Below are 22,126 nucleotides of genomic sequence, written 5' to 3'. Positions count from 1 at the left end.
AGATATATTATGGCAAACTTGGGAGGAGGACATTAAAAATTTACATTAAAATTGCGTTATTTGGATGCTCCTTAGTCATATTTGTGGTTAAATTGTTTTAGGCCTGGAAAAAATGCAGTGCTTAAAAAAGCAAGGTAATAATAGGTTGGAGGGCTGTTTTGAGGTAGAGGGTGGACTCAGGATAGACAAGACCTTGAGAATTCATTGTCCCCTCACTGACCCGCCTAATTCCTTAAACTCTCCCTGTTTGTAAGAGTTAGAATAACAGATTCTGTAGGAGCCTTGAGTGGCTCATTGTATCATATTATATTGCCTGTTTTGGAGACTCTTCTTATAATTGACATAATCCCATCTTCTTCAGATTTACCTTTGTTTTTCCTTGGTGGAAATGTTAACTGTTAAGCTTGTTGATTCATAAAGCATGGTAAATATGCTCAGGATGTTTTGCTCCTTCATTTAATTGTATTTAATTTTCTTTTAACTTTAGGTCCTTCTTTTCTAACTATGGAGTAATTTTCCTGGCTTTCCTTTACATTTTTGCTGAGTTCTATATACTTCTCAACTTTTAGAATCTGGAACAGGCAAGATACTGTCGTAAGATTTGAGCAGCACTGCACCAGACAGTAGATCATTGTTTAAAGGCAAATGTATTTCTGAAGTTTTTCTGCTTTTCGTAGCATTTTTCTCTTTAGACGTCTACTTTTTAAGCAATTTAAAAATATCCCTTTATTTTTTATTGAATTAATATATACTATTCTTTTCCTACTGTTAAAAGAATATTTTGCTGTTGTAAAGGTAATTTCTTATTTACATATAGTTTTTTGTGCTATTGCATTTTCTAAATTTTATGTTAGAATTTTTGATGAAATACCTTTACATTGAGGACTTGCATGTCTGTGGTAAATTTTCTGTTATTTGCCTTCTTCTAACGATTACTTTATGATCTGGTTCTGGCATGTCTGAAGTAAATTATCATGTGTTTGTGGCACCATTTCTTAGACTTTGCAAGACATTGGAGGGCCTACTGAATTATGATAGACATAGTAAATCAAATTCTATTTAGGTTTGTGTTTAGTATATTGTAATTTTTTTTCTTGATAAACCATGTTTGCTCCAAATAATCATTTGGAACACCCACACCTGAAAACCACTGGTTAAAGGAGAATTTAGTGCATTTCTACTCTGGATGTCTTAGGTGAACGCCATGTTCCAGATAGATCATTTTCCTTTTGTATATTTGATTAACAGTTGTGTGTATGTTTTCGAAGGTTATTGAAGAAATTGAAGAAATGATGCAGGAATCACCAGACCCAGAAGATGATGAAACCCTTACACAGTCAGATCGGCTTTCAATGCTTTCCCAGGAAATTCAAACTCTTAAGAGGTCTAGTACCAGCAGTTATGAAGAGAGTAAGGGAGTCTGCTTAAATCCATGATGTCTGTGCTTTTCGACTATATCAAATGTATAGTGTGATCTTCTCCAGAAAGCTTTGATTTCAGCCTCCTTCTGTTTGTGTCTATGTCCAAATTTCCTCTTTTTCCTTTTCTGAGATGGAGTTTTGCTCTTTTGCTCAGGATGGAGTGAAGTGGTGTGATCTCGGCTCAGTGCAACCTCTGCCCCTGGGTTCAAGCAATTCTTCTGCCTCAGCCTCTTGAGTAGCTAGGACTACAGGCGCTTGCCACCACGCCCAGCTAGTTTTTGTATTTTTAGTAGAGACGGGGGTTTGCCATGTTGGCCGGGTTGGTCTCGAACTCCTGACCTCATGATCTGCCCACCTCTGCCTCCCAAAGTGCTGGGATTACAGGTGTGAGCCACCGCGCCTGACCCTAAATTTCCCCTTATAAGGACAGCAGTCATGTTGGATTCTGACCTAATGACCTTATTTTAACATGATTACCTCTTTAAAGATCGTATCTCTAAATACTGTAACATTCTGAGGTACTACTAGGGGTTGGAACACATGAATTTTGCAGAGGACGCAATTGAGTCTCTAATAAACCTCATCATATTTGAAGTGTAGAATCAATATTCAGTAATTATTTGTCAAACTTAATTCCTGTCTATACAAATAGACAGGAATTACTATGTGTTACTATGAAGAATTTTGGGAACCACGGATCTGTTTGACGTATATGAAAATAATGAACTCTAGAAACTCTGCAGTTGATTTCTGAATAACTAACCAGCCTGTGAAAAGCCTGAGGCTAGTTGGAAGGTAGACATCTAATCATTGCCATATCTTGTCCTCTCCTTGAATAGGCAGTGATGGGATCTGTGTCTGCTCAACCTGTTTTGTCACCTAGTTTTATCTTTATGGCATGCCCACTCTGAAGCTTAGTTACCTATAGACCTTTGGATTTTATGGCTTCAACATACAGACAGTCAGACAGACCGAATTCTTTCAGATGGTCGATTTGACCACGCTGCTGTAGATACAAGCTACACAGACAGTCAGACAGACCGAATTCTTTCAGATGGTCTGATTGGACCATGCTGCTGTAGATACAAGCTAAACAGTGTTGGGATCCTGACTCCCAAATACAGTCCTGATACCTGATACAGATAGTAAAATCTGTATTGGTTTGCTAGTGCTGCCAGAACAAAGTACCACAGACTAGGTAGCTTAAACAACAGGAATTTATATTTTCGCAGTTCTGGAGGCCAGAAGTCTGAGATCAAGGTGTTGGCAGGTTTGGTTTTTTTCAGAGGCCTTTCTGCTTGACATGCAGATGGCTGCCTTCTCTGTATGTCTTCACGTGGTCTTTCTTCTGTGTCCTGATCACCCCATTTTATGAGAATACCAGTCATACTGGGTTAGGGCACATCCTGATGTCTTCATTTAACCTTAATTTACCTCTTTAAAGACCCCATGTCCACAGTCTGAGGTCCCGTGGGCTGGGACTTCAACAGTGTCCTGTCTCTCACAGGAGAAGTGCTGACAGAGGCCTGGAAGGGGTTTCAGGGAATATTGTTCCCTTTTGCCTTCCCAGTTGTATTAGTCCATTCTTGCACTGCTAGAAAGAAACGGCTGAAACTGTGTAATTTATACAAGGAAGTTTAATTTGCTAACTGTTCTGCAGGCTGTACAGGAAGCCTGGCAGCATCTGCTTCTGGAGTGGCCTCAGGGAACTTTTACTCAGTGTGGAGGCAAAGCTGGAGCAGGAGGAAGGGGCTGGGGGAGGTGCCACATACTTTTAAACAACCAGGTCTCATGAGAGCTCTATCATGAGAACAGCACCAGGGGGATGGTACTAAACCATTAGAAATTGCCCTCATGACTGGGCATGGTGGCTCATGCCTGTAATCCCAGCACTTTGGGAGGCCAAGGCAGGTAGATGATGAGGTCAGGAAATGGAGACCATCTTGGCCAACATGGCAAAACCCCATCTCTTCTAAAAATACAAAAATTAGCTGGGTGTGGTGGCATGCGCTTGTAGTCCCAGCTACTGGGGAGGCTGAGGCAGGAGAATCTCTTGAACCTGGGAGGTGGAGGTTGCAGTGAGCTAAGATTGCGCCATTGCACTCCAGTCTCGGTGACAGAGTGAGACTCCATCTCAAAAAAAAAAAAAAGATAAATAAATTGCCCTCATGATCCAGTCACCTCCCACCCCTACCTCCAACACTGAGGATTACATTTTCAACATGAGATTTGGGTGGGGACACAGATGCAAGCCATATCACCAATTTTCTACAAAATTCACAGATCAGGGCATATGTAATTAAATATGTATTTAGTTTAATTCTTTCAGATGAACTTCTTTCCTCTTCAGAGGTATCCCAGAACCCTGCCGAACAGCTTGCAGTTTCTGCTCAGCAGGTGGTTTCTGTACTTTCCCTGTGCTTTTGTATTTGTTCTTTTCCTTGTACAAGCTTTCACAGTCTTGACTGAAGTACTATTCCCGGAATGATTGATTTGCACAAATAAAAACTTTTGTTAGACTTTCTTCCCAGCAAGCTGAGAAGTGACTCACCTGCCCACTTACCTCTACTCAGACCTGCCCTCCAGAAATTTAGAATTCTGAGAAGATCGCAGATAGTCAATTTAATTGCTTGGAATATGATTTTTGTTCTTTGATGTTTATTTCATAGGTATTTATTTAGTCATTGCTAGTGACTACTCTGTTTTGCGTCCTTGAAACGTTTTTGTCTTAATATCTGCTGTATTTTGTTTTTGGTCCTAGGAGTAAAAAGGCTGTCAGTGTCTGAGTTAAATGAACTCCTGGAAGAGATTGAGACTGCCATTAAGGAGTACTCAGAGGAGCTGGTGCAGCAGTTGGCCTTACGAGATGAACTGGAGTTTGAAAAGGAAGTGAAAAACAGCTTTATTTCTGTTCTTATTGAAGTGCAGAACAAACAGAAAGAGCACAAAGAAACAGCAAAAAAGAAAAAGAAACTAAAAAATGGCAGCTCTCAAAATGGGAAGAATGAGAGAAGTCATATGCCTGGCACAGTAAGTGATGTTTGCAGGAGGCCTCGAACACTGGAAGCAGTTTCTGTGGTAGTCCCAGCCTCCCGGGCTGGTGGCAGGTGCGACAGGTTGTAGGCAGGAGTGTTGCACTTCCAATCAGAGCCCAGTGGGATTTTATTCCAAAATACCATTGTGCTCAGCTTCCTCGGATGGTCGTTTTCTTGACTAGGGTGAACTGGTTATCTGAATCATACCGAAATATTTAGGAGGGAAATAAGTGGAAGGAAGAGGGGTGAGAAAGGAAAATGTCTTGAAGAAAAGAAGTTTTAGCAAGTGACCGTTTTTACTACATCAAAATGTGAATAGTGGTTATTTATATTTGGCTAGTAGTTTTTTTTTCTTATTTTTGCTGAACCCTTATGAGTTGTGTGATAAGAAATTAAAAGGGGTTTTATTTAGAGATAGCAGAACTCTGCTCAAGGCACAGATTGATTTGTAAACAGATTCCTTCTGATTTTTCAGCGAGGTTGGAATACGAGAAGGTAAGTAACATCAGCCATTTGGCCTAGTATTTGGGAGACCAGAATATTACTGACTAATGAAAACAAGTTTAGAACATCTGAAACTTATTTGACCCTGTGATGAGATTTTTTTTGTTTTCTGCTTTTTAAATTTTTCTTAAGTAGTCCTATAGACTTTAACCACTTGATTGAACTTCATTATAAACATTAACTCTTAATTCTGTGAAATGCATTTCCTTATTGATCTTCTGGCTATGTCATTTTTCTGTGATCAGTTGAAGTCTTGTATATTCCCACCTTGATTTTGTTTGTGTGTGAAGAATTGTTGGTTTTGTTTTTAGAGTATAATGGTTGGGTAAAGGGATCTCTTTTAATTTGTGCTATCAATAACATAGTCTTACAAATCATAAACTAGCTATTGTGGCTTGTAATAATATGAATTCTGTCTTTAATAAAGTCTGATTCATTTTTCTAAAGAATACTTACCAGAGAAATAGATCTTATTAGCTAGATGCTGATGGAATTCTAGAAATACAGTTCTAGGATGGTGGGCCACCAGTGAGCAGTTGACAACAGAGAGAGTCTTACCGTGTAGCTAATTTATTATGCTGTTATTAGCCTATGAAAACATCCATTTTTTTAGTGTAATGTTCATTTCTATCTATTTAAGAAGAAGGACATCACTTATACATTGACTTTGAAAAAAGTTCTCAGATATCTATTATTTTTAAGAAATGGCAGTATTGACTGAATAGGTGTTTGTTTAGTCGTTTCTAGTGAGTACTCGGAAAAAAAACAAAGACAACAACCCACATTTGTTTGAATATACAATCCTAGAAAATTAGCTTTAAAATAGGAGGGACAGTATTTTGCATTTGCATCTCATGTTTTTAAAACTGGCACCCTTTAAATTGCCCTGTTTTATAAGTGGGATTAAATAAAATGCTTAGTTAAAAAGTCACAGCATGGTTGGTAATTTCTGCCTATTTGCTTTTAGGGATTACATGTAGATCCTCCATTTATTGCTGTTAACACTTGGCTGAGAAAAGTAAATTTATCCCTAGAGGGATTTAAAGGCTTCTTTTTGTAACTCCCATGTAAAAGGGTTAGAGTAAATCCATTGTGTAATTTTACGGCATTTATATTGAGAAATGGATTTGGCAAGGCAACAGTTAGGTCTTCAGTCTTCATTGGCCTTGAAATAGATTCATAGTAACAGTAAATATTTTTCCTAATAGTTGAACTTTTGAAGTTGCATCTTGCCTGATTGACAATTTGTATCAAAAATTTTAATCAGGCCGGGCGCGGTGGCTCAAGCCTGTAATCCCAGCACTTTGGGAGGCCAAGGCGGGTGGATCACGAGGTCGAGAGATCGAGACCATTCTGGTCAACATGGTGAAACCCCATCTCTACTAAAAATACAAAAAACTAGCTGGGCATGGTGGCGCGTGCCTGTAATCCCAGCTACTTAGGAGGCTGAGGCAGGAGAATTGCCTGAGCCCAGGAGGCGGAGGTTGCAGTGAGCCGAGATCGCGCCATTGCACTCCAGCCTGGGTAACAAGAGCGAAACTCCGTCTCAAAAAAAAAAAAAAAATTTTTAATCAAGTCAGTAATGGCATGACTAAGCTTGCGGTACCAGTTTCGTGTATGCTTTTAAAGCCTAAAATGCGGCCGGGCGTGGTGGCTCACACCTGTAATCCCAGCACTTTGGGAGGCCAAGGTGGGCAGATCATCTGAGGTCAGGAGTTCGAGACCAACCTGGCCAACATAGTGAAACCCCATCTCTACTAAAAAAATACAAAAATCAGCTGGACATGGTGGTGTGCGCCTGTAATCCCAGCTACTTTGGAGGCTGAGGCATGAGGATCGCTTGAACTTGGGAGGCAGAGGTTGTGGTGAGGTATCGCGCCTGGGTGACAGAATGAGACTGTCTCAAAAAATAAAAATTAAAATTAAAAAAGCCTAAAATGTCAGGGAAAGACCATCCTATCAGTGACAAAAGTAGCCTGAAAGCGTGATTCTGAAAATAGTGGTAGGTTGCTCAAAAGAAACCCAAAGTGCAGTGACCAGTTGGATAAACAGATTCCAGGAGCTTTTACCAAACATCTCATGTCACATGCAGTTTGGCAAGACCTGATCTCCATGAGTTTGCTGTATCAGTGATAGTAATTCCTAAAAAATGGTGACCTCCTTAGAGCTGTCATGTGTTATCTGTTTTTCCAGTGACATCAATCACTTTTATTCCTACCGAAGATACTTTTGTTTTATTAGCAGGACTTAGAGTTTTTCGTTAAGTATGGAATAGCTTCCTTATGTTTTTCTTCATGTATGTTTCACTGAAGCAGTACATCAATTTGCAGTTGGCATACGACTTTATCTAAAATTGTTACCTTGTTCTCTTTGGTCCAGAGATTCTTTAATGAAGTATTAGGGTGAGTAGAGAGCAGAGTTAAACTTCGTAGGTGTTGATTTTGGGGCCAAATCAAATATTTGTTGCGGTGAAAAAAAAATAGGGGGCATAGAGATGCTATTTAGAGCATTAGAAAATTTCATTAGATCATGAAAATACGTGAAATATTACAAAAAATATTATAAAAGTGAAATATTATTTTGATTTGAGTTTTAGGTTTAAAATAACCATAATGCTTTACGTTGGATAAGATGAAACAACATTCATTCATTCAGCCAGTATTTGTGGAGTGCCTCCTGTGCCAGGTGTTCAAGATACAGTGGGCAGGATGGTTCATGACGGTCATTCTAGCACTTTGAGAGGCTGAGGTGGGAGGATCCTTTGAGCGCAGGAGTTTAAGACCAGATTAGGCAATATAGTGAGACCTTGTCTTTACAAAATAAAAATTGTAAAATTAGCCAGCTGTGGTGGTGTGCACCTGTAGTCCCAACTACTTGGGAGTCTGAGGTGGGAGGACGGCTTGAGCCCGGGACGTTGAGGCTGCAGAGAGCCATGGTCACATCACTCCACTGCAGCCTGACCCTGTCTGAAAAAGAAAAACAAGACATAGTGGCAAATAGAATAGACAAGGCCCATCTCATGCCTTCCTGGAGCTTATATTCTAAGAGGGAGAAAGGCAATAAACAAGGAAAAGAATGAATAGATGATGGAATTTTAGTTAGTAAATAAAGGCCATGAAGAAAACCAAAGGCTGGGTGAAGCAGTAGATAGCAGTGCTACTGGGAAGCTGTTTTGGAGAGTGTCACTACATCACTGCTTCTCATTGGCAAGGGAAGCTGCCTAGTCCCTTCCCATTCTCAGTTTGGAGGGGAGATTAGAGGTGTGGACCTCTTTGGAAAATGCAATTCAAGAGAGTGGAAGGCTTTATATTTCCTCTCTTTTTTTCCTGCAACATCTGGAGGAGCAGAGGATGGGGGTTAAAGTGGTTAAAGGGCACTGTCCGTTTATCACTGTGGTGACCTACGTGTATTTCTTTGTACTGACCATGCTGCTGTAAGTGATGCTTCTGTATATTCAACGCTTTTTTTCTGGAATCAAATTCCTTACCTGCTTCTCCTGTCCACTTGGGGGATGGTTTTTTTTTTTTCACTCATCCTTCAAAGTCACTCATCCTTCCTTTCTTAGAACCTTCCTTGATGACTCTTTCTCCGATGCAGAGTTGACTACGCTCTCTTTCTTTGGGTGTTAGTATTATTCCTCTTTATTATTTCTATTATCATTGCCATATCAGATTGCAATTTTTTGTTTTCATGCCTATTTTATTTCCCTAAGGATAAGAAATTTAACTTTACTTTCTTGGTATCCTTAGATCCAACCTTAGGTACCTAATATATGTCTGCTGAATGAAGGAATAAATGAAAGATAAACTTGCAAAATGTATGTTTCTATCTTGGACCTTTCTGCCAGGTGTCATACCCATGAACGATGAATAGAATATTGACTAAGAGCTTTGGCTTAAGAGCTATGTTTGAATCTTGGTCCTGCCAATGTATACAGATGGCTTTGAGTTTTGGAGAGATTAAATGAAATAATGTATGTAAGATTAGCAAACTCCATTAGTAAATGCTAATTATTACATATATATTACATAATTATTACATATGTCCAACTGCCTACATGGATATCTTGTAGGAGTGTGAAATTTACACTATTAAACCAAAGTTGTCATTCTAAAATTGAATTATTTTCTTTTTTCTTTTGGTTAGTGAAACTAATTTATCCATTCACTGAAACCAGTAGAATTTCCAAGTCAAAGAATATACATTTAAATGGCTTTACATGACCAGCTTTCCAAATTATTCTGTAGAAAGGTAGCGCAGTAAGAGTGGAAGAATGACCATTTTCCCACACCTCCCACCAACAGTGGATATTATGAGCTTTTAAAAATACGCCAATTACATAGGCAAACAGTGGGTTTGATCTGTCGATCATTTGTATTCTTTTATGAGTTGCCTATTATTGTTATATGCCTATTATGAGATGGTTTCATGTTTATTTGTGAGGATACACATACTTTTGATATTGAAATACCACACTGTGTTGTAATCACTGGCTTAAACCTCTCTTCTGACAGAGTGCAAGCTCCTGAAAGGCTCATTCACACTGCTTTCCCAGCGCCTCACCTACTTTCTTGTTCTTTGCGCATCATTTAATGCATGTTTGTTGAATTGAAACTTTAGTGTAAAGGAGATTGAATCCCAGAGGACTTAGATTTGTAGTATTGAATTACTATTGTTCGATTAGGGATTTTTATTGGGGAAGCCAGGCTTCTGTTAACATCAAACATTCACAGGTCATTGAATTTCAGTGGCAGTTCTCATGAATACAAGAATAGGTTGAACACCACCAGGTTGTATTGTAATTTAGTAGTTGCTGTTCATCTAGTGTTATCTGAAGTTGTATGGGCATTATGGCCTACCTGCTTAGCATCATAACTTAGTAAACTTATATGTATGAAAATGGAATACTTACTCTCTGAACATCTAGTAATCAATCTTTGAATTGAATGTCACATGTAAGGTTGCTTATGCTAAATCTTATTGAGAAGATAGGAATCAGTAGTCTCTTCTGTTTGCCATAATCACATCGAACTTTCAAGAGAGAATTTCTAGTGTATTACACTCACCACCATCAAAAATGCATGACTGCCTCAGCCAACCCTGAAAAAGTTTATACTGAAAACTTTTTCGGATATTAGCAATCAGTGACTAATGGTAGTGGAGAAAAGAAAAAAAAGAATCACAGTACCCTAATTTATTGCTTTGGGGGTTAGGGAGAGAATTGCTTAAGGATAGGGAAGAGCTAGGGTTTAGATGATAAATACTCCTTCTGGTATATATTTTCTTTCACAGATACATTGCTCCATTTTTGTGACTCAGCTCATGTTATAATATGACTGATAGCCTTTATTTGGGGCTTCTGTTTAAAAGAACATGTACCTGGCTTTTTCCCCCTTTCTTTTTAATTTGGAATTTTTTAACAACATATTTGCTCAGATGACTTAGACCAGGGATTGTCAAGGTAGACTACTGTCCTAGGGCTAAATCAGCCCTTCACCTGTTTTACAAATAAAGTTTTACTGGAACACAGTTGTGTTCATTTATTTGTATATCATCTGTAGCAACTTTGGCTGTATGGACAGAGTTGAGTGGTTGCCACAGAGGCTGTGTGGCTCACAGAGCCTAAAATAATTAACGTCTGGCTCTACGGAAAAAGTTTGCCGATCTCTAATTTAGACTTAATAAAATTAAAAAGTAGAAAAAAAAGTTATAAACTCCAGTTAAGTGAGTTTGCAGAGATAAAAAGAGTACTGTAATGTGTCTAAAATGTGTATTTAAAAGGTTGCCTGGTTTTATCTTGAGAGTATGTTGAGTTGTTCCTTTTCTTGGGGCCCTCTCAGCAGCAGCCTGAGTTTTGCCCACAGACAGGGATACTTTGGCCAGTCTCCAAGCTTCTTTGGGGCAGCTTCTTACCTGACAGCAGACCTCTGGTGCTGTTTGTGTCTGAATCCCGGTAGCTAGGTGAAGAGAGCTAGCAGGTAGACCAGTGTTCTCTAGATATGGAGCAAACAAAGAAAAACATGTTGGCAGTCCCTTGGGGATACTGTATTATACATAGTGATAAAATGTGGTTTTAAAAGAAGCTTAGAGGAGAAGTGAAAAAGGCACTGAGTTTTTTTCCCTTTATCTCTTTTTTTTTTTTTTTTTTTGAGATGGAGTCTCACTCAGCTGCCCGGGCTGGAGTGCAGTGGCGTTATCTTGGCTCACTGCAACCTCTGCCTCTTGAGTTCAAGCAATTTTCCTGTCTCAGCCTCCCGAGTAGCTGGGATTGCAGGCGTGGGCCACCATACCCGACTAATTTTTAAATTTTTTTTTTAGTAGAGATGGGGCTTTAACATATTGACCAGGCTCGTCTCACACTTCTGATCTCAGGTGATCCACCCACCTCGACCTCCCAAAGTGCTGGGATTACAGGAGTGAGCCACCGCACCCAGCCTTTTTTCCCTTTAAGCAGTGGTGCTTGAGAGAATAAATTCTACCTGATATACATTTTTTTTTTTTTTTTTTTTTGAGACAGAGTCTTGCTCTGTTTTCCCAGACTGGAGTGCAGTGGTGCCATCTTGGCCCACTGCTGCCTCTGCCTCCTGGGTTTAAGTGATTCTCCTGCCTTAGTCTCCAGCGTAGCTGGGATTACAAGCGTGTGCCACCATGCCTGGCTAATTTTTGTATTTTATTAGAGACAGGGTTTCACCATGTTGGTCTGACTAGTCTTGAACTCTTGGCCTCAAGCGATCTGCCTACCTCCGCCTTCCAAAGTGCTGGGATTACAGGTCTGAGCAACTGCACCCAGCTCAGATATACATTCTTGAATGTTAATATTGACACATTTTAACAATAATTTGTTGGTGATATTTGATAGTATCTTGCTGCATTTTCTTTAGTGCAAAGTGTTAACTAAAAATTACTATTAGCATGATGGAAGGTCATCGTAGGGTAGAGAGAAACTTGAATGTATACTGTTTTAATAATTCAAACCTATGAATTATGAATCACTTTAGATAATGGAACAAATTTATGAAAGACAATATTACCTAGAGAACTATATGTCATCGTCAGTTTTTGATAGATTTTTATTATCTACTCCTTGGTTTATGCAATGGTTTTTGGTGGTGGGCTGGTAATGGTGAACTTTCATGACCCAGCAGTTAATGTAGTAAAAATCGGGAGTCCATTCTTGGCTTCTTTATGTCTTGGATAGATCATTGTTAATATAAACAAGTTCACATAAAAGCTGAAATATGCCAGGAAATTGTATTCTTATTGTATACAGTCTGTATACATCATGCTTCATGATGATCTTCTGTTCAGTCATCGACTGCATATAGATAGATAACAATGTCGGGATTATAATGCTGTATTTTTACTGTACTTTTTCTGTTTAGCTACATTTAGATACACAGATACTTACCGTTGTGTTACCATTGTCTACATGATTCAGTACAATAACAGGCTGTACAGGTTTGTAGCCTAGGAGTGATAGGTTATACCACATAGACTAGGTATGTAGTAGGCTATACAATTATGTAGGTTTGTGTAAGTACACTCTATGATGGTTTATACAACGAAAAAGTTACCTGTCTCATTTCTTAGAATGTATCCTCATTTTTAAGCAACACAGTTGTATTTAGAGTATAAGTTTCAGGAAGGAATTTATAAAATTGCTAAGATCAATTATTCTAGTTTTAGTGGCTTTGAAAATGTTTGGCAATAATTAATTTAGTGTCCATATTAATATTACATACAATTTTAAAAAGATCTTCAAATATAAAAATTAAATTATTTAATGCTAATTTTGAAGATCTTTGTGTTATATATTTTCTGCCATAAAAATAAACTCATATAATAGGAGTTTAATATTGAAGATACTCAAGTATTTATCTGCTTTGGTATAATGTATATTTTCTAAGTTACTTAGATCTGTTTTTTTGAAAAATAATTTTTGGTAGAATTTGCTTTCATAACTGCTTTGTAATTCACATTAAAATTATTTGAAGTGTTAAAACAAGGTATTACTTTTGTATCTTAAATAATATCTTGGCCGGGTGTGATGGCTCACACCTGTAATCCCAGCACTTTGGGAGGCCGAGACAGACAGATCACAAGGTCAAGAGATCGAAACCATCCTAGCCAACATGGTGAAACCCTGCCTCTACTAAAAATATAAAAATTAGCTGGGCATGCTGGCATGCTTCTGTAGTCCCAGGTACTTGGGAGGCTGAGGTGGGAGAATCACTGAACCTGGGAGGTGGAGGTTGCAGTGAACCAAGATTGCACCACTGCACCCCAGACTGGCGACAGAGTGAGACTCTGTCTCTCTCTCTCTCTATATATATATTATCTATCTATCTATCTATCTCTCTTAACTATTTGAGTATTTTTACTCTGTAAATTTTTTATACTTGAATTGTTTCCTGTTTTATGTTTTGATTTTAACTTACTAAAAATTAAAACTACTGTTTTATAAATTAATGTTTGAAAATCATATTCAAGCCATTGAAAATGACATGATTTATAAGGAACAATAATTATGTTTTAATTCTGCTTTTTTTGGAACCTATTGAGTTTAAAGAATATTAATGAAGTAAGAGTAGATTAAAATAAGAGTAAGAAATAGATGAAAAGCATTCTTTAATTGCTTTTTCCAACCTTTTTTCTGACATTGAGCTTTGATATTGAGATTTTTAAGTGATTTCCTGGCCGGTTAGAAGTCTGTACCAGTCGGTGTCAGGTGAGGCTGAGAAAAAAGTATGGTAGCAGGAATAGCGTAAATTTCCTGGGCTCTTTGTTTGTCCTGCTTTTCCCTGCCTTGGATCTTGTTTTCTGTGAAATTGGTTGAACTGGTGAATATGCTGTATGTAGAATAAGCTGATATGTTTAGGATACCAAAGAAGAACTAACAGACTACATCACTGTATCTGATTCTTTTTGCTTTTATGTAGCATAGTGTTCTCTATCTCTTTTCTTTTTGTTGTTCAGAAAGACTGAATTATCTAAGTGTTAACTTGTTTTCTGTTTAGGCTTTTTGGCTGATTCTATATTTTATGATAGATAGTCATGTCTCTTCCTTATGTTGTTTTCAGTTCTTTCAGCTAGGAACTATAATCAGAGATTTATTATTTCTCAGCTACAATTTTATTTATATTAGAAGAACTTGAAATGCTGTTTTTGCTGTTCTGGAGAAAAGTAGAAATATGTGGTTATTTCTCTTTGGGAGTTATATCTAAAATATTAGTCTAGCCTTTTTGTTTTAAGGAATTATAGCCAGTACTATTTTGAATATTTGTATTTGCTGAGCAGTTTACTGGGTACTTGCATGGATTATTTCATGTAACTTTTACAACAACCTTATAAAGGTATTATTGTTATTATTTCCATTTCATAAATGAGTAGACAAAAGCTTAACAGAGACCTTAGCTCACAGAACCAGCATGCAATGGAATGAGGATGTGGAGTTACATAGAGGTGGGTGGAAGGATCCTTGGATTGAATTTTCCTCTTCTGAGCTTTGCAAGCATGTTTTTAAATGGGCTTTGAGGAGCTTGGGCCCATTTCTTTGTCTTCAGATTTTTGTGAATTTTAAAAAATCTATATCCTATTTACTCATTGTTGCTCATGGTTTTTTCTGAGAAAAGTTTCCAGATAAGGGCTGATTTTGAGACTTCTAATACATACTTACACCAGGGAAGGAAACAACCACGAGGTAGTTGTGAATATTCTTGTTGTTGAAGCTGTGTGTTGAATGCCGTCTTCCTCCGTCCTTGCCACGTTACTTTGGCATTTGTCAGTAGTGAGGGCAACAATAAAGCAAATACTGTAATGCTTAATCATTTTCCTTCTCATAAATAGGCTCCTATCAAAAATTCCGTTCCGAGAGGCACTTTTAATTCCTTCCTAAAGATGTAGTGGGAAATGGATGAATCAATTACAAAATACCTTTAGACTCAGAATTCTCCCCAGCTCTTCACTTTGAATTTGAAAATTTGGATTCTTTATTTCAAACTTGGAAATGGTAGATGAAATGGAGGGAGCATTGGGTTTTCTGACATACCTAATTATTACAGTTATTTAAATTAAAATTGTAACAAATCCTTTTTTTCTTTTCTTTTAAAAAATTACTTATGTAGTAATACATCTTTAGTGTCCTTCATTTCATTCAGCATTCATAAACCTCAAACGTGTCTGTGGTACTTTAACCTTGAGAAATGTTAACAAAGAAATGCCTCCCTCCCTTCCTCCTGATACTTTCTCTCCCTCCCTCTCGGTCTCCCTCCCCCCCAGCCCTTCTGTCTCTCCCTCTCCTGTCCTCCTACTTATAAAATTTAAGCATAGAGAAAGTCTTCCCTCTGGCCCAGTTAAGCACCATAAGCACCTAATAATACCGCATCTGCTCTCAAGGTTGTAAATGTAGTGTTTCTAAATGAGGTGACGTTTACTAAAAAGTAAATTTAATCTGCCTCTGAGGTTTTATCTTTTTAAAATTCATTTTGCCTTCCAAAGGGTATATTATTTTTTGGAATTTACAGGGCAGCTGTAAAACAGAATGCACAGTGTGCTCTGTGCAGCTCATTTCCCATTTCTTCCTGGTCTCACTGCCCTGGTCTCTCTTTCTCTTTATCCTTCTAGTTCACTAAGCTTCTACTTGCTACTTTTTGATTATCCTAGAGGTTTGATATTTCTTAGTCACTCCATTGTTTTATAAACTATGCCAACAAGATTATTTCATTAATCCTGTGTTACATTCCTAGACTAGATTCTTCATGGACTTTTCCAGAACTCCGTTGTTCACTCTTCTGACAAATAACTTCATGTTCTGTCATGTCATCTTTATTCTGTTCACACTCAACTTATTTTGGCTTTTTTTTTTTTTCTTTCTCTCCTGCAAGAAATCAAGACACCTCATGATACAGTGGAAAGATCACAGGCTCGAAGGCTTTTGGGATCTGGTATTAGGAGTGTCACAACTTTAGCTTATGAGATGCTTATAAATGCCTCCCATGGCCCAGGTAGTATGCAAGCTTCGGGGAGGGAGAGATGCATAAGACCTGGTCTCCCCCTTTAGAATGTAATCATTTCCTCATTAGAAATGAAGCCATTGGACTCTGAATGTATCATCTGGCTGTACAGTTCTGCCATTCTGGAGCACTCAGTTCTGTAGTGTGTGTGTGTGTGTGTGTGTGTGTGCGCGCATGCGCGCGCGTGTGTGCGTGTGCATGTGTGTGTCTATGCATATGTATGTGTTTTTAATTTGCTTTCTTAAAAATATTGGATCTTTTTGGCTGAATTCATACATTCATAGGCTTTACAAATAAGAAGACGTTTAACGTTAATATTATTTAATCCTCTGTTTTACAGGTGAGGAAACAGGCCTTAGCAGTTAAGTGACTGTCCTCCTGTACCACAATTAGTGGCCAAGCTGGGAAAGAACCCAGATCTCCCATTTCCAATTCACCACTTTTCTGTCAAAGTTGACTCTTCAAAAATTTTCTGATTCTAAGACTTTTGCCTTAGATGTGATTCCTGGTTTTATTCAAAAATCTGGAAGTATCCCACTAGTATTGGTAATAATTGCTGTAGCATTTTGCAGGTTAAGTCACTGAGTATCAGTCAGATGCCTCTTACATACTGAAGTCTGGTTTTTGCCTTTTGGAGCATATGAAAGGAGTATCTGACATTTTCTCTGTCCTTAAGGATTTTGAGAACCGAGTTGAATTTATGAAAAATTAACCAGAATTTTCATTTTTCTTCATTGTTTCTCTTTAGATCTTGTGCCCTCCCTGTTAAAAATACCTTGATTACTTTTCTTATACTACTATTAGGCAAACATTAATTGATCCACAGTTGTGTCCCTGGCATGGGTGTTAAGGATGTAGAGTCAGTTTCAGCTTTCCCGGGATGTGCTGCCCATGGGGTGCAGATCAAGATGATGAGCCATCCAATGAGCTTTAGTGCAGTGATTCTCAACCAGCCAGTTTTGCCCCCCACGGGACATGAGTCAATGTCTGGAAACCTTTGTTGTTGTCAAAACTGGGCAGGGTTGGGAAGGATGAGAGCAGTACTGCTGGCATCTTGGGGCACAGAGACTAGAGGTGCTAGTAGAGATCCCACCCCACTGCACTGACCCTGGGACAAGAAGGGTCTGACCAGAAATGTCAGTAGTGTCAATGCAGAGAAACCTATGTATAGCATGTGGTAATTGCTGTATTCAAAACAACTACCACGTTTTTAGTGTTTTCTGAGCCTGGCCCTGTTCTGTGGTCAGGGTATACATATATTACTATTGCTCCTGGCTAGGTTTAGGGGTCTGAGAAGGCTGAGTTGCACCCTGAGGTCAGGTAGAAGGTGGTATGTGCAACCACTTACCACTTGGAGGTAACAGTTAGGGACATCTGGGGAAATGCAGGCTGCTCATGATGGTGAAAGCTAGAAGGTGAGGAAGCAAGAAACTCAAGAAGAGGCTACGGAAATTGGAGAGTGGAAGCTGGAAAATGGATGGCGGTGTACAACATTCTGAGGCACTTAGTTTTTGTTTAAAGGCTGTTCTAAACCAAAAGTGGGATTTAGGTTGGGAAGTTACACGTTTGGGTTTGTCTTTTCGGGAAGAGTTCTTCAGTGGTTTTAAGGGAAACTAATTGGCAGGAGGCAACTGGAGATAAGTTGATTAGGAGGCCCTTGCAGCCATGTCATGTAAGGATTGAGCCAGGAAAGTGAGAGTAGGGATGGAAATACAGTTGAATTTCAGAGATATTGATGAGGTAAAATGGTTGGGGCACTGAAGATGGAAGGAGTTAGGATCAGGTCATTGATTACGGACTAGGGCAAGCATAGATAAAGCACATATGCCCTTTCCCCAAAGCGAGGTATGTAAGTTTTGTCAGCAGTAACTGCTTCTAGCTTCAAGCCCAGCAAATGGGGGGATGTCTGTCTTTTCCCTCAGCTCTGGACAAAACCTATGGTCTGAAAGTTAAGCCAGCCATTGCAACACATTGGCACACAATGGAGGAGAGAAGACAGGGTTTCTGCAATAAAATCTTACTAAAAGGGGAGAGAGTGGACATACTCCATAGATACTGTTGAATGAGAATTGCAAGACTCCTGCCTGCTCACTGTGGCGTGAACTCCGCGGCTGGCCAGATTACTGCTTTTGGTTCTGTTCTTTGCAAAGATCTCTGTTGTCCATTGTCCTTTTTGGCTCCTCTGGAATGGGTGTCTAAGTCATATTTCAGCTCAGGTGTCACCTCCTCAGAGAGCTTTTCTTTGACGTCTGGGAAGAAAGCAGGCATCCAGTTTTTAATCACCTTGTTGGAGCTAGGGACAGGGCATGTGTGAGTTATCTGCAGCATTCAGTTCATTTCTGTCTTGCACTTTTTGTGCCCCCTTACGCTGGAATGTAAGGTCAGGAGTTAAGGAGGGGCCTTGGCTGATGTGTTCACTCTGAATCTCTAATGTTTGGAATGGTATTTCAGTATATTTTTTGAAAGAATGAAGAAATGAATGAGAGAGAATAAAATGCTGAAGGAGGACCCGGTTTTAAAAAATTTTTTTGTCTGTCTTTTGGTGGGAAAGAGGATGTTGAATTCAGTTTTGGATATGAGTTTTAGAAATATTAATACTAAATATAGACAGGAACATAGGCTTGTCAATAGGCCATTAAACATGCAATAGGTACAGATGTCCAATTGGCCGTTAAACATGCAAAGTGAAGCTCAGGGAAATTTATGGTAAAGATTGCTAACATTTACTGATCTTTGCCATGTGCCAGTCTCTGTTCTTAGCACTTTACTGATCTTAGTAAAGTGGAGCCATCAATTTATGGAAGCAGAAACTGAAGCTATTGAGTAGTAATGTCCAGAGGGGATGCACGAGAATTAAATAGGGAGAGAATCCAGAGGCACAGTGGTATCTAAAAGGTGAGTCAAGAAACAGGCAGAAGATCCTGGGGAACACTTGTGTTTAAGGGACAAGAGAATAAAGTGGCCCCTCTTTGAAGAAGGAACTAGACAGCGGGAGGGTTGGGTGAGGGAAATCTGGGAGAGCCTGGGGTCTCTGAATCCTGGGAAGCGGTTCAAGGAGGAGGGATTCCCGGATGTCTCAGAGATCGGAAAAGTGGCTGTGGTCTTCCACATCAAAGAAATGATGTTGGGAAGAGCTGTTTCAGGAAACCTTGGGGAGAGGAAATAGGTTGAGGGTTTGAGAATTTCAGGTTGCAGTCGGGAAGGAGCTAGCAGAGAGGGAGAGTTTGAAAATGCGTTGGAGGGAGAACATTGGTGCTGCGTGACTTCTGGGGGCTGGGAGTTGATGCACTGGAGTGTTTGGTGGAAGGATGTTCTCAGACATAGCTTTTAGTTTTATTTTTTTTTTTTCCTGTAGAACCTTCTGATTTCCTTGTTCTGTAATTTTCCAAGGGATCAAGAGGTGATAGAACTGTACAGGCTGCACGTTGCTTCCCTGGTTCACTGCCAGTGAAAGGGCTGGGGACAGTAGGGCCTTGTCAGCTGCAGCCACTGACTCAGCAGCCATCAGCACAAGGACAGAGGTTCTGCTGCGTTCTTTACTTTACCTTCTCTCACTGGCATCAGCTGTTAGTTTTGCGTTTTTCCAAGTTACCTTGACTTCCTTCCCATAGTTGCATTTTCACTAATTTCCCCTAAGCCTAGAAATCTGGTGGCACAAAAGCCATCTTTCGCCAAGTGGTCAGGCTCTCAGCAGTTGAGATAACTCAGTAATATCTGAAACCACACATTTAATAAAGAAAATCTAAATTATATATGCCTCTGATGAAATTGAAACTGCATCAACTTTTGTTTTTTTCTAGTGACAGGAATTGGCTTTCAGATTGGGAAGGTAAAGCTAGTGTTTTTAGAACATGCCGTCCAAATATAAAGTGCATCTCAGTTTCCAGATATGTGGATTCTGAAAATTTTTATCTTGCTTTAGATTTTATGAATTTGTATCTCTTTTTAACATACCCATAGACAATGGAACCAGGTAATATAGAGCGAATACTTAAAAACAAGTACTTTTGTCACATTTGAAAGAAAATACATTTTATGGAAATAATTAAAAAAGAAAATCAACTGACTTGGTTATTTGAACATAGTTTCCCATAATTGTTATTATATACTCTGAAGCCTACGATGTTATCTCATTTGATAGTCTGTTTAAAAAATGTGAATGAATTATGGTAGCATTGGAAAAATTTACAAAAATAGTTTTCTGTAGGTTTTTATTTTATAACTAGCCTCCTCCATCAAAGATAATAGTTACGCTTTCAGTGAAGTGAAGAATAGTCAAGGAAGTGATCTTAACTAGACATTTGATTCTTGCTGAAACAAAACTGGCTTGCAGATCTGGGAAAGGCGAGGTAGGGAAGATGGATGGTTTAGGAGGAGAGGCATATTTGTACAGTCTCCTGTAAGGGGGTAAAATTTGGAACTCAGATTTTCATTAACTCCATAGAGTTACATGACTGATAGAGAAGCACAGAGCTCCTTCAAGGATTCGACCTATTGGAATTTCTTAGCTTTTTGTTATCAAGACTTCTTTATACTCTTAAAATTTATTGAGGACTCCAAGAAGCTTAATATTTGCTATATTACAAATTAAAAGTGATACAATTAAAAAATATAAATTCATGAAAAATACCCCAAAAAATTCATTATAAATAGCGTATTTTCATGAAAAATAATATTTTATGAAATCATGAAAAAATATCATTGCTGTACATTTTTGTCAATCTCATTAACTAATCTGGCTTGGTTAAAGACAGCTAGATTCATACATGTGCTTCTGCAATGTATCATTTGGAATATTTCAGTATAAGTCATGAGAGATGAGAGTAGAAAAGACAACTTATATTTTAGTAGTAGTAAGAAAACATTTTTGAACTTATCAACTCCTGAGAGGATTTCAGGGACCTCTTGGCAGGAGCTGGGTGGGAGGGGGTCCCTGGACTATACTCTGAGAACCACTGGATGAAACTATATATATTTCTTGATGACCATTTCCTTGGTATCTTTTCTTCTGCTCCTTGGGGCCTGGTAAAATATTCTTTATGTTGACTCCTCAAATGTGTTCACTGATTTAAATTTCCTCTATAAAATTCCAGGGGAAGGAACCATCTAGTGAATCAGGCCTTCACTTCCTTTTCACAATGCCTTTCCCCTTAATTAGTCATGCTGTAAGAATCCATCTCACTCCTTTGACTCAGCCGCCATAGAGGTGCCACCAGACTCTTTTTACTATGCCTGATGACATTGTAGACTGGTTACAAATCAAGATAAGTAGTTCAGGAAAAAAATATTCCCTTTTCAGTGCAAAGAATTCTAGGAAGTCTTGGAGGTTGCTGGGAGAAAGAAACTAGAATTGTTTCCTAGAAACGGAGTGGAAAAGTCTTTGGAGAAGTTTTTGGGGGCCTAGCTGGCACATGGGACCCACTCTGCTCTCCAGGAAGCATGTGCCACATTCTAGTTCGCATTTCTGCACCAAGGCAGTGGCAGGTGTCCCGAAGAGTGAGTGGGAAGCAATCATCAGCTCTCCAAGTAACAGCATTTTCATTTGCTAAATGTTATGTTAATGTTCTCCAAACTGATGGTAGAATTATACAAACTTAGGCTGAAAATATGGATACTGTTTGTATTAAGTTTTCAGACTTTTGATAAAATGCAGGTAAATATCAAAAAGTATCATAAAAATTATACAGTAAATTTTATGTAGAACTATGTATACAACTGACAACATTTACGTTGGAAAATTTTATTTATCAGCTACGTCAGAAAAATGCCTGCATGAAAATATAGTAGCATACAAACAGTTGCTTTTGCATTTGACTTGCAAATAAATGGAAGCAACAACATTTTAAAAACAGCATGATTTTGTGTGCTTTATTTGGATGAGTAGTGGCGTTTTCTAACTGCTTGCCTCTTGGGCACATAAGTCATCATGGTACATCTTTACTAATAGACTTTGAACTTCTTTCTCTGTCCTTTTCTTCTGGGCCGTATATTGCCGCCTTTAGCGCTTCAGCATGGAAGGGATCTCAAATGTCATTCAGAATGGCCTCCGCCACACCTTTGGAAATTCAGGTGGAGAGAAACAGGTGCTCGGTTATCCTTATTTTCCTCATTCTCTGCTTTTTCATTTTCTGTGTAAGTGAAGATCCTGAAAGCT

The 22,126-nt window shown here is 38.7% G+C and overlaps 1 protein-coding gene across 3 annotated transcripts in view; it reads left to right on the top strand.

The window, feature by feature from the left end:
• The window catches only part of FEZ2 (fasciculation and elongation protein zeta 2), a 47,920-nt gene that overhangs the window by 17,016 nt on the left and 8,778 nt on the right, over positions 1 to 22,126 (top strand). The window contains exons 4-6 of one of the 3 annotated variants that reach the window (XR_012516798.1): positions 1,269 to 1,410; positions 4,183 to 4,451; positions 21,975 to 22,104. Coding sequence is in view for 2 of the 3 variants with exons in the window: in XM_003926895.4 (XP_003926944.2) it covers positions 1,269 to 1,410; positions 4,183 to 4,451; positions 21,975 to 22,055 (492 nt within the window). In the remaining variant the exon portion in view is untranslated. The remainder of the gene's footprint in view (positions 1 to 1,268; positions 1,411 to 4,182; positions 4,452 to 21,974; positions 22,105 to 22,126) is intronic. The other 2 variants (XM_003926895.4, XM_039460019.2) reach the window with 2 other exon arrangements.

The sequence above is a fragment of the Saimiri boliviensis genome, chromosome 1, assembly GCF_048565385.1.
Source record: "Saimiri boliviensis isolate mSaiBol1 chromosome 1, mSaiBol1.pri, whole genome shotgun sequence".
Classification (NCBI taxonomy): domain Eukaryota; kingdom Metazoa; phylum Chordata; class Mammalia; order Primates; family Cebidae; genus Saimiri; species Saimiri boliviensis.
This window is presented reverse-complemented; position numbering and strand designations above follow the sequence as displayed.